At 37.9% G+C, this 12936-nt stretch overlaps 1 protein-coding gene across 1 annotated transcript; it reads left to right on the top strand.

The window, feature by feature from the left end:
• The first annotated feature begins 23 nt into the window (after nucleotides 1-23).
• On the top strand, nucleotides 24-11291 carry LOC144659956 (uncharacterized). Its single transcript, XM_078520490.1, has 4 exons — nucleotides 24-240; nucleotides 7927-8000; nucleotides 8343-8414; nucleotides 8929-11291. Exons 1-4 carry the CDS (start codon nucleotides 193-195, stop codon nucleotides 9254-9256), a joined length of 522 nt encoding a protein of 173 aa, XP_078376616.1. The 5' UTR covers nucleotides 24-192; the 3' UTR covers nucleotides 9257-11291.
• Nucleotides 11292-12936: the final 1645 nt, after the last annotated feature.

Here is a 12936-nt window from a genome sequence, read left to right as displayed (position 1 = left end):
AAGACGATCGTGTAAGAAGACCATAATCGGAAAATGAATACCTTTTGTGTTTCGAGGACACAAGAGCTGACAGAAGGGAACGCGGAAGGAGGAATGAGATTTACGTGCTGGTGAAAATTCCTTGTGTATTGGTGAAGAAGTGTAAAAGATTCTCCAGTTACCAACATACAACGTTGATGACGATTTAAAAGTATGAAGATTGCTTTCGTTTGTTTGGTATTTCTGCTTGTTTTGACACAGGTAAGCTTTCACGAAACAACTAAAATGTTTTGAGTTTTGTACACGCAATAAGCTTGCAGCTTCCCCCAGCTTTAATTTTTTTTAAGTGTTATTAAATGATGTTTTATTTTATGTCCGCACACCGCCTGTTGTGCTTTCAGCTTAAAATTTTTAAGTGTTTTTGTAAATACAATCTGCTCAAGCTGATTCAAACAATTCTCGGTGAATACATGTACATGTACACGTTTCTGGGTAGAGCTTCTTTAAGCTTTTGACAAAGGGCAGGAAAAGGCTAAACAGTGAGAACAACAATTGTCTGCGTTAGCAACGCGAAGTGAAATCAGAATTTCCATGGATGGAAAATGCGAGAACGTGTTTATACCACAATATTAAAGCTTATTTGGCTGTTTATTTGTGGGTTGCCATGCTTATTTCAACCGATTTGTTGACAGCTAGCTGGCATATAAACAGACAATTGACGTGATCTTATGATAAATAAAGAAAAATGGTTACTTTTTTAACCATCTTTGAGCTTGCATGAACCTATATTTCGCATTTTGTTTGTCAGCGCATGGAAATGTTAAGCCTCTTGAATTCTACCAGTACAGTACTCAAGTCCCAACAAGCAGTAGAAATAACAAGAACTGCAAGCAGTTTATAATCGTGCGGGTAATGTTTGACCTCCTGACCTCTTTCAGTGCTTTGGCTTAAAGGCACGGCACCGCACAGTAAAATATTTAGAAAAGCAGTCACTTGAGAAACACACAAGTCGTGTTTGCGTTAGTCACGGAGTGAACGTGACATGAATTTCCTTTACCACGTCATCTTTTTTCGACTTTTTTTGCTTGTTTACAAGCAAAAAGAGGAAGAATAGCGTTTACCTGGGCTAAAATCTGAACCGGAAGGGATTGCATTCTTGTTAACTCTCAAGGGACTGTTTTAATTTCTCAAGGGAATACTTTCCGCTGTGGGTGATCAAAGCGCGTGACTTGTAAAGTGTCACTCTATAGTTGTGCTTCAGCACTTCCGTTCTTGTAGAAAAAACGTGACTTGTCAAATTTACAAACATTATATAAGAATCAAAAACGTGAGTAGCCCAAATCTTACGTCACATAACCAATTAAGAATGTAAGGGGTTCAGCGCTCGAAGTCTATGTGCAAAATCATATGTATTCCTTAAGCTAGATTATAGTTAATTTTTAAAAATAGCAAAACCCGTGTTAGATTCTACATTTATAGAAATTATATCCATCTGCTATATTATTGTTAGTTTTTAACATATGGGGATCTTCTTTAGAAAAGCTCAGTAGAGCTTGCTAAGATCTCCAGTCATTATATATTAATATTTTTAGCAGATATATGACATTTCTGTAAATTAGAAATATAATGGACGAATAAAAGTATTACAGAAGGCAGCGAAGTTTAAAACGATTAAGAACGCAATTTTTACTAGTACAAGTCTTTAGGCGCTAATATTAATTTAACCTAAAATCACATAGCGAAAACAAAGACCGCTTGGACATGTCCAAGCTATTTAAAACTACCACTACGTCAGACCCATGTCACGCGATCTCTCGCTTGTAGCTATAAATAATCATTCACCTATTTTCAGTTTGAATACTCTGCGCTCTGTTTGTGTGAAATATTTATTGTTGTGTTACTCAAGCGTTTGCCTCGGAGCGAGTACAAGTCGTACAATTTACCCGGAACGTGTTAAATATTGCAAAACAACGACTTATTTTCTGGATATCCCAATTTTTGTTTTGAGTTTACGGTATTTTGAGAATCGAAACGTTATCGAAACGTAAGTTGCAAGCTCAGCAAGAATGTGTCAAAGCACGGGATACACGTCATCGCGCCAGGGGAATTACCAAAAGCTTGTCGGAAGACGCTAAACGAAGAAACACAATGGGATAGCCTTTATAGTCTACTCTTTATTTTGGCGTGATTTGGCTTTCTTTTAAATGAACTGGTTTGGGTTATTTTATTGAACATTCGGAACAAAATAAATATTTGCATGCGCAAGCAGGCATTTTTCCGGCTAGGCAGAAATTCATGTCACGTTCACTCCGTGACTAACGCAAACACGACTTGTGTGTTTCTCAAGTGACTGCTTTTCTAAAGATTTTACTGTGCGGCGCCGTGCCTTTAATTTAGCCAAAGCACTGAAAGAGGTCAGGAGGTCAAACATTACCCGCACGAACACACTAAAACGTTGCTAATAGTTAACCAAAGGGAACTCATTTCGTGACAATTGATTATTTCTGCTGAGTTGCACAATTTAGAATTGCAACATCATCTAGCTAGCAAAGCGCACTATTACTAAAACTAGTAGTAACCACAGGTTAAAAAGTGCGGGCCTTCGCACATAGACAAGGTACCGGTAGGCAGTGCCGTTAAATTAATGACTGAAATGATAAAATGGACAAAAGACAATTATTCTGAGCAACGCGTCACGCAAGGATTTTTGCGGTGCAGTGTGAATTGAGATGTGATTTTTTTCAGTCGGTAAACTCGCTATGTTGTAAGTGTTATAACGAATTTCTCGACAATAACCATTGTTGGAATCATTCGCTTTCCCGTAATTTATCTGTGTCGATAAATAAATGATAAAATGGACAAAAGACAATTATTCCGAGTAACGGAAATGCATGTTAATAAGTTTGCTTATTGCCGCGAACCGATCAAACTTATCTTTTGATTGTCGATTTGGGAATTGTAATCGAGCACGCGGTGTGAACTGATCGGGATGTGAATTTTTCTCAGTCGGTTAACTCGCTATGTTGTCAGTGTTATAACGAATTTCTCGACAATAAGCAACACATAACTCCTTCCATGTGACAGAAGGTTTAGATCTTATGTGACAAGCTGTTGTGAGATTAACTTATTTTTTGCATTCGTTCTTGGAGAACAGATTTTTCTCTTCCGGTGTTACGACAAACTGTCGTGATTGACACATTTTCGCATTCCGATCGTGCTTAGTGGAAGAACAAAAATTTTCAACTTCCGCTTCTCTTTTCGGTTTATAAACGTGGCGCGCACGCGTAAAACGCAATCCGCTGGCCACTGTCAAGATTAGGGTTGCGGGCCTCTCTTGGGCCCGCAAATAGATTTCGCCACATGATACCCCCCCCCCCCCCCCCTGCGTGAGTCGGACAACAATTTTAGTTTTAGCAAAGGCTTTGTATGGAGGGGACGCATTCTTGACAAGAAAAAAAGGGCGAGAAAGGCACAATTTGAGGCCGAGATTCTCGAAAGGCTCGAAAAATGATAGATTTCAAACATTTTTGCTTTAGTAAGTGAAAAACAGATTGAAAGTATCCAAAAAATGGCCCAAAATTGAATTTATTAGTCGAAGATCCGGTAATGACACCGTTGATTTCCACTGCAAAATTATTCAGGCTGCCGAGAAATTTAAGCGGCGGATAGCGAATTACTATCGAATTATATAATTGCGAAGGATAGCACTTGTATGTTTGCTTCATTTAGGCACCGGAAAGATCGTCGGCTGCAAGAAGTTCAGAATTCTTCCCGAATTTGACGGCACTGATCGCCGGCCATCCGATCTGTTTCGACACATGATAGATAGAGGGCGAAAATATTATGCTATTCAAACGCCTTTCTAATGGAATTGACGGCGGGTTTGATTTAAATAAAGCTATTATTTATGATCCCCATTACTATTACAGACTGCAGCTACAGCTGCCGAGCTCGAACAGTGTATATTAAATAGTATTTGCCGCGACAATTGTGTAACGAAATTGACCTCTTTAAATATTCGGGTCAGGCAAGGGGACCGATCGGACGAGCGTTTCTTTGTGTAATTTTGTGGTGGCATAAATCTGAGGTTAGCTCTGTTGTGTTGCAAAATGTGCCACTAAGAACAGTGTAAAAGTTTTGCATTTCTCATAAAAATAAAAATCCCGGCAGCAAATCGGGCCTTTATAATCCATTCAATAACTGAGAGTAAAACATTTTACACATTTATTGAATAATCGCTCTGTTTGACAAACCTTTTGTTTCAAACCACGGTTTGAGCTTTCTACGTTGCACAGGTAAGGCTTTCCGAAGTCCGAGCCAATCTGGCCATGGTTTTGTGAAACAATCGCTAAATATGCCTCCAAAGTGGCCGCCAACGCCTGCTACGCAGGCTAAGAGCGGTTTGTTTGTCCGATTTTTGACTCACACCCGGGGTCAAATCAGTCTGTGACGTCATTAGTGCGCTTCGCTAATTGCAACATCATTAAATGTGTTAAGTGATATTTATAAGTGTTTTTGTAGCCTCTTGTGAAATTACTTCCGGTGGAAGCAGTAAACGTTAAACGTTTCTTCCGTTCAGAAGTTAATGCACCGCCATTAGAAAAATAAACAGCAACTGTTTTGCTGGAAATGTAGTCGTTAGAAATGGGATGTGTAGCCGTAAGGTAAAGAGTAACGAGGAGAAGCGGCTTTTGGTAATATCCAAACGAAAATTTACTTCTCAATGTGGGGTTAAGATTGCGTGACGAGACAAAAGGTAACTCTGTCGTGCGTAACCTAACCTGCGATCAGGCGTTATTTTTCTGCATTAAGCCGAGTAGAAATCTTTCTAACTCGAAAGGAAACAACTTTTTCGATTAAACATGTTAAAGGCAAACGTCAAAGTTTACCTTTTTTAACCAAGCCAAGGTATATGAGTCGCAAAGCACCCAGCCGTCGCGACTGACAAGTACAGCATTTACTCCGCGAAAATAAAAAAATGCTTGAACTGAAAGACGTTTGAATTCTTCCATGATATGTTCGAACAACAATGCCCAGGATAAACCTTCTACTCATACTAACTTCATGCAAAAAAAGTCGATATCTCGAAGAGATCTTTGATTCTTTTTAAAACCACATGCCTAGCCGGAAAAATGCCTGCTTACGCATGCAAATATTTATTTTGTTCCAAATGTTCAATAAAATAACCCAAACCAGTTCATTTAAAAGAAAGCCAAATCACGCCAAAATAAAGAGTAGACTAAGGCCATCCCATTGTATTTCTCCGTTTAGCGTCTTCCGACAAGCTTTTGGTAATTCCGCGATGAGGTGTATCCCGTGCTTTGACACATTCTTGCTGAGCTTGCAACTTACATTTCGATAACGTTTCGATTCTCAAAATACCGTAAACTCAAAACAAAAATTGGGATATCCAGAAAATAAGTCGTTGTTTTGCAATATTTAACACGTTCCGGCTAAATTGTACGACTTGTACTTGCTCCGAGCCAAACGCTTGAGTAACACAACAATAAGTATTTCACACAAACAGAGCGCAGAGTATTCAAACAGAAAATAGGTGAATGATTATTTATAGCTACAAGCGAGAGATCGCGTGACATGGGTCTGACGTAGTGGTAGTTTTAAATAGCTTGGACATGTCCAAGCGGTCTTTGTTTTCTCTATGTGATTATATTCAGCCCTCTCTTCTTGTAAAATATGGAATGAAACAAAATTATACATTTCAGAGAGCAAAGTGTTCATGTTAAACGCAAGTGATCAGCTGATCGCTATTAAATATTAAATCTTGCGTGACCGTGACAGAAGAGCCGGCTCAACAATGCTATTGCATCACAGCTCACTGCGGTTTTGAAATCTGTCATGACCTAATGGTTCTTTATTTAGCTTGCACCACTTGTACATGTCAAACTGCGTTGTTTTGCGGTATTCAGTACAGTCCGGGTATGTAATACGGCGTTTTGTTTTCACTCTGAGTCAAACGCTTCAATAAAACAGTTCTTCCTCATAAAATTTCTTTAAAGTGGAGTCTGGCTGAAACAAATGCACTGCAGTGACGCTTGCAGTTTCCGGCGAAGACAAAATTGCGTGAATGACGTAGTGTTTACTACGAAAATAGCTTTCACAATTTGAATATTTAGTACTCGCTCTGAGACAAACGTAAGAATCTCCAAAAAGATGTTTCAGATTGATTTTTTTTTTTTCAAGATAAGACCAAGAAATGTTTCGAAAAGTATTTGAATTTCGAAAGTTTTGAAGCCGTACAAATTGTGCGTGTCTGAGCCGTGGAATTTATTAATTGGTATTGCGTTCACAATAATAGTTTGGACATGGCAAAGAAAGCAAGATTTTGCAATGCGAATCTCCAGTACTCGCTCCAAGTCAAGACTTAAATGCCGGACACAAAAATATATATATATTTCGCGTTTAACAGAGCATAGAGTACTCGTAAAATTAGACGGGAATGAATTTGTAACACAGCTTCCAGGGAGTGAACATTAAAACTTGTACGATTTGAACATAATATTTCGCAAGTAATGAAAACTTGCGTGACCGTGACCAAGGGATCGGCTGGGCCGCGAGGTTCTGGAACGATTTACCGACAAAAAAAAAAAAAAAAAACGACAAAATCTGACACAGATTATGAATCGGGCCCAGGCCCCGCCCGATTAATAAAATAGTGTGAAATGAAAGTACCAGCTGTGTTACATCTGGGGTCCAGACATGGGAGATACAGTCCATCTGTAAGTGGTCACTTGGGGGAGGTGGTGGCTTATGAGAGGTACCATGGGTGCTAGAGGGGGGGGGGGGTACTCAAAAAAGTTTTATACAGGGATGCTCTGCCCCGAGCTCTAACCCCTCACCTTCTAAATACCATTTTGACAGAAATTGTACCCCTTTGGTATACCTTTTACTGAAAAAGGTACCCCTTTCATATGCCTAAAAGACATGACATAGACTTAGAACAGGATGTTTTCTCGTCACTTTCATGAAGCACTTAATAATTTAAAATAATATCGCCATAAATTGTGTCTGTATGTTCAAAAAATTTCAATTAAAGGCCAGCTTCTAAATACCTAAATGACAGCTTTCCATACCCTTTCATATACCCAAAGCCTTTAAAAGGAACCCTTTCGGGCGGAGCCACTCTGTATAGGCCATTATAGGGATTCCCCCCCCCCCCCTCCTGGGCATGGGCCAGGGGAGTATAAAAGGCTGTTTACAGGACAGAAAAATTTTGGTACAGATCAGAGCCACAAAAAATTTAGTCCAGACCCTATCATTTTTGTAGAGAAGCAATCAAGTTTTTGTGGGCAAAGACTAGGCCTGCTGTAATGGTCTCAGTAGCTTTAATTATTCATGTGCAAATGAATCCGTATAGTCCAGGTCCAAAACACATCTAGTAATTGAAAGAGATTTCAGTGCGTTCAGTGCTGTTTGAATATATTGAGAAAATTATAATGAAATGTAAATTTATGTTCTGATGTAATATTATTATATAAAAACAAAATGTATGTATATTACTTGTGAGCATTTTGAGAAAATTTAAATGCATCACAGAAAACCTCATTATTATTATCATCATCATTATTTTTATTGTTATTACATAATATTATTTGTTATTGTTGTGACGTATATCATTACCCAATAAGCAACTATAATGAGGCAGGATTATGTGAAGGAGTCAGTAACCAGTCGTTTAAAAAACAATAGAATATGTAAAACCATCAGCCCTAAAAGTGGTAATGATCACCTGATTGACTCTAAAAGGAAAAGGTTATTTATTTAATGTCAAAAGCATGAAGAGTGGTTGCCCAGCCAGAGTGGTCTCCCGAGCTAGAGGCTCACGATAAAAGTGTTTGACAATATTAAGTTAAAAAAAATAGATGAATTCATGTTAAAAAAAAGCTTTAGAAACTATATATATAACTATTTGCTTGTCCTATATTTCAGTCATATGGATATAAAACATGTACCTACACAAGCTATAGTTACTCGCGGGGGAAAACTGTAACTTACTATTACAGGTAAAGATAAAAAAAATTGGTTATTAACATTAAAACCATTGCACAGATACTAAGGCAAATGCTACTTTAAATTAATTTAAAGCTGTTGGAAACATAGCCTTATCAAAAGTTATGTGAGAAGGCTATTATTTTATGGAATATTTTTTTGCCATGTACCAGTAGCCAATCATTGTGAACCATTTTCATGTTCATTGCCTGCCTTTGATTGGCTCTAATTATTAGTACTAGGGTAGCAGTAGTGTCACTACCTGTCTGGAACCACTTGGAAGAAAGTTGACCAGTTAAAATTATTATGTTCCATCTTTGGTTGATGAATTAATTTTGTCATTGTTTTTTCAAAAGCTGTTCTAGCAATGCTTACTGTTGTGGGACTCGCAGTTGTTGTACGTACGTGTATGCAAGGTGGTACCTCTGGTGAGTGTGTGATCCTGTGTAACAAACTGTTTTACATTACTAAGGGGGGGGGGGGGCAACCGCCATATAAAAGGGACAGTAGTGATTGTCGTACCTTTTAGGGGTTAAAATTCATGGTTTGACCAACTTCAGTTTATAAAAATTTTGTGGGGCTATCATTGAGAGTTTGCTGTCTTGCAAACTCTCCAATTCACCATTTGACACCCCTCAAAGAGATTAGTTAAGAAGAGAAGTATAACACTGGGAAGTTGCTCATGTAATTCAGGAGTCAGTGATCTGGGATATCCTCAGAAAACTGAATTACTTACTGCCAGAAATGTGTTGGATTATCGAGGATTATATAATATCTCAGTGGCATTGACCTGTAATCATTGCTACAGTGGCCTGTCCACCAGCCAGATTAGCCACTTGGCTTGCGACAGCCTTTACTTACACTCCCCCCCCCCCCTTTGCCAAGCTGAAAATAATCATACTTGGAACGTAAAGGTAAAATAGAACTTATTTAATTTTGCAGGTTCACTATTGTGACATTTGGTGTGATTGTTTTCATTTTCTGGTGGTACTATCGCTATCGTTATCGACCACGTCAGGTTGTGGTTGCATCAACATCCCCTGCTGTCGTTACTGCTGGAAATGTGAATGTGATGAGGGTAAATGCTCCTTACCCTGCCTATCCTCAGCCAGCGCCAGTCACCGTCATGCCAGGCAGCACAAATGTTCATTACGCAGCATATCCACCTCCAGCGTATGCATTTCAGGCTCCGCCGCCAGCTTACACTAGCAGTGCTGGTGTAGTAAATAAGCAAGGCACAACCGTCATGACCAGTAGTTCCATTCAGTAGATCGAAGTTAAGAATTTAACTTATAAACCCTTTTACACTCAAAGTCAAACCTAAAGTAAGTTTAAGGACCTACCTCCATCGCTGACAGTTTGCTGTACATGATGTGTCATAATCTTCCTCAGTTTAATACATTGTAACCATACTTGCTTATTTTGGGGTAATTACAGTCTAACCTCTTTAATACAGATACCAAAGGGACAGGGAAGAGGGTCCGTATCATAGAGGTGACTGTATTATAGAGGTAGAGTTTATATGAATTTTGGTCCCTCTCAGACTTAGTCAGACTTAGTGAATGTCTGTAATAGTATACCTGCCAACTCTATCTCATGCCTTGGGCGTGAGTCTCACGCCTGCGAGTTGAAAACTTCGATCTCACGCCAACTCACGCTTACGAACCAATTTCTCACGCCTAGTCGAAAATGTGAGTTACTACAACCACAAATGACACACTTTCCAATAAAATGTAAACTCAAACCAATCTGAGAAACAAAAACGTTCCTTTTCCCGAAATCGCAGAGCTTTGACAAAAAATAGCATTGGGAACGAGGTCGTGGTAGCAAAACACGTCCACGCACTGGGATCGGGATATGGTCGGAACGTCTTCGGAATACTTCGGAAAACTTCGTATATTGTCGTATCGTCTTCGGAAATGCTGGCATTCTCGGGATAAAAATCTCACGCCTTTGACCCAGAAAAAGTTGGCAGGTATATAATAGGAAGGTGTGCAATTATAGAGGTGTCCATAAGAAGAGGTTTTACTGTATTATTTGGTGCGAAAACTATAATTATTTCTGAGGTTTCTTTCAATTTGAGAGTAATTTTTAAAACTGGAAAAATGAGTAAAAATATCTTGACATGGCTCCTATATAATAAGGTGGCTGAAAACAGTTTTCCAAACTTTGGAGTGCCTATGCTTCATTTTGTTTCACCTTTCAAACTGTTGCAGCTAGCAAGCTTGTGATTGGCAGGTTACAAGATCAGCTACTACTGTTTAATTTATTTATTTGTGTACCCTACTACAAGTTTTAAGTCTGCCTAGAAATAACAAGCGCACATTGCAGTAAGAAATGGAAATTACTTTTTGGTGGCACTGTGTTTGTCAATATTAGTTTTCTAAATAACTTTTGTTAAATTAATTTTTGAACTTTGTAACCCTTCTGTTTATCTTGTATCCGAGTTCAAAAGCGTGAAAGAAGCATGTCATTGCAGTTGCTGCAAACTTTCTTTGATTATTAGTGCCCGCTCTCCTTAAACATGGAACCAAAACCTTTTTGCTAGATTTAGTTCATATTCGTAATCTATCAGACCATTTTTTCAAAACGGCCAAAAATACTTAATATTTAGCCTTAAGTAATTTCAAAGAAAGACTTATAAACTTACTGACCATCTAACGAACCCATGTAACTTACTTTCTTACTTGTACATAATTTATATTAAAAATTTAAATTTAGACTTATATTATGACAATGGAAACCTATTGTTGTGGAATATCTAATATGTACTTTTTACTAATATATTATAATATTGGACATCAAAATATGGCTAGTTCTGTATAATAATATGCTGTATAGTGTGTCACATCAAACATACTAAAAGTTATATAATGCTAAATTAATGCAGGCATTGAAATATGAATGTGTTATAAACATAGCGGTATATACATTTATGCCAATTCTTCTGGATAGAAACCAAATCTCCTGGTCTCCCGTACCAGTCACCAAACCTCTCAGATACGAAGGATAATAATTAAAAAAACATGTTCTCATGTTTATTTAGGGGGAATTTTTTTTAGATATTGGACACGTTTTTGTGGATGAATCAACAGAGTTTTAATTTTTTACTCCATCAAGAAGTGGTACCTCAATACAAAATTGGTGATCTTCTAGATTTTGATTACTTTAACGTGGCATCTTTGTATATATATGTAAGATTAAGATTGAAATATAATTTGTTTTGAACAGTTATAAACCATAGCCGGCATGGCAGGCATTAAAGTGGCTTTGAGTGGAATGAAATAAAAAATAGGTCAGCAATGCATACGTATACTATTTTATTCACCTTTTTACAAAACATTACACCCTCTCATGCACCCACTTTACCTATCCTCAAATAAGGCATGAGATGGTTAAGAGCAGAATATTTTTTAAGAATATGGAAAGGAGAGAAATAGTCTGTAAGCTACCTTGTCAACTTTGTTTTTCTCAAAGAATGCCTATACCAGTTGGCAATCCTCAGCACACAGGAAAAAAACGCTAGTAAAAGAAGTATTTGTGTTAAGTCTAGCAGGGATGCAGTCTTAAGCTTGTTTCCGGCATTCGGTTAGTTGGAGAACAGAGTGAAGAATGGCAAGTGAAAAAAAAAAACCAGGAGGGTTAGCTGTATGTAGAGAGACGGTCAGGGCGTCTGCTGTCCTAGAGCCCTCTCCTTTAACACTTGCCGTTTTTCCAGTTCTTTGTGCTGGTCCCCGATTAACTGATTCCCTAAATAGGCTAGCCTGTCTTTGATCATGTGGACAGAGTTTATCGATACGGGGAGCCTAATAACTGGCATTAAATGTTTTTTTGAACATTCTACAGGCTTTTTCAGGGGCACCCATCGAGAATATAGTTCAAAACCATTTAAAGATAGCACCGTTGAACGTATTTTAGTATTTAAACGGTAGATATAGGCATATTTTTATGCCTTAAAAATTTTTTATCTGTTCGGATTTCCTAGCTGAAAGTCTAGTGATCCGAAAGTTATAGGGATCAAAACTTACCTTTACGAAAATTCCAGCCAGAGAAAGGCTCCCGAAAATTCTAGGTGACCTTTTTAGAGTAAAAAATCCGTTAAAAATGAACAATTATACCATTTTTTAGATATTCGAAAATCCTAGGAAAGGCAGGCAAGCAAAAAAAATTACAATGAATGTTCCGAAAATTCTAGATCTCAAATCGTCTTCCGAACAGATATTTTAACAAAATATTCCGTTGGGTGCCCCTGCTTTTTGAAAGACCCTGGCCGTAAGCATTACGTCAGTTGAACAAATTTCTCAACCAAGCTTCGTTTTCAGGAAATGCCCTGTAAATCTTTGCTGTGACTTCTTGTCGCCTTTGCTAAACCATCTCTGCCTTTGCGATACATAATCAAATTGCCTTCTACAAGGGTCTACAAGCAACTCGAATTATTGGGATCTTTTTTCTCGCTTTCGAAAGAAAAAGACGGACTGCTGTATCAGTCTAGCTTACTCTACCGGGATGGCTTCTGATTTGATCCACTACAAGGTCACATCTAGTCTTAGTCTTATTCTAGTCTTATTTCCCCCTAACTCAACACTTCAAGATTTAGATTCCTAAACGATCTCAGCCATCAAAGAGAGCATCTTCAAGCTCATGCCTGATCGTACACGGGTTTGATTCCAACTGGTAACATCTGAAATAACAGGCCCGTTTACCAACAACTTGATGTTAACTTTACAATTTTTTTTAAATCCATCATCATTATTTTACATTGTTATATCATCTGTAGTATAAAGTAACCTTTTGTACACGCTTTTATCTTTAATATCGCATCTGTAATTAGCTAGGCAACTTTTTCTGATTTTCACCTTATTAATTTATATATTATATTTGTTGCAAACATCCTTATAACACTGATAATGGATAATCGGGATAACTGATAACGTCTTTCAAAGTAAAAAT

The sequence above is a fragment of the Oculina patagonica genome, chromosome 7 (genome assembly GCF_052425735.1).
Source record: "Oculina patagonica isolate OP01 chromosome 7, crgOcupat, whole genome shotgun sequence".
NCBI lineage: Eukaryota > Metazoa > Cnidaria > Anthozoa > Scleractinia > Oculinidae > Oculina > Oculina patagonica.
Note: the sequence above shows the minus strand (reverse complement) of the source record. Positions and strands in the feature narration are given on the sequence as shown.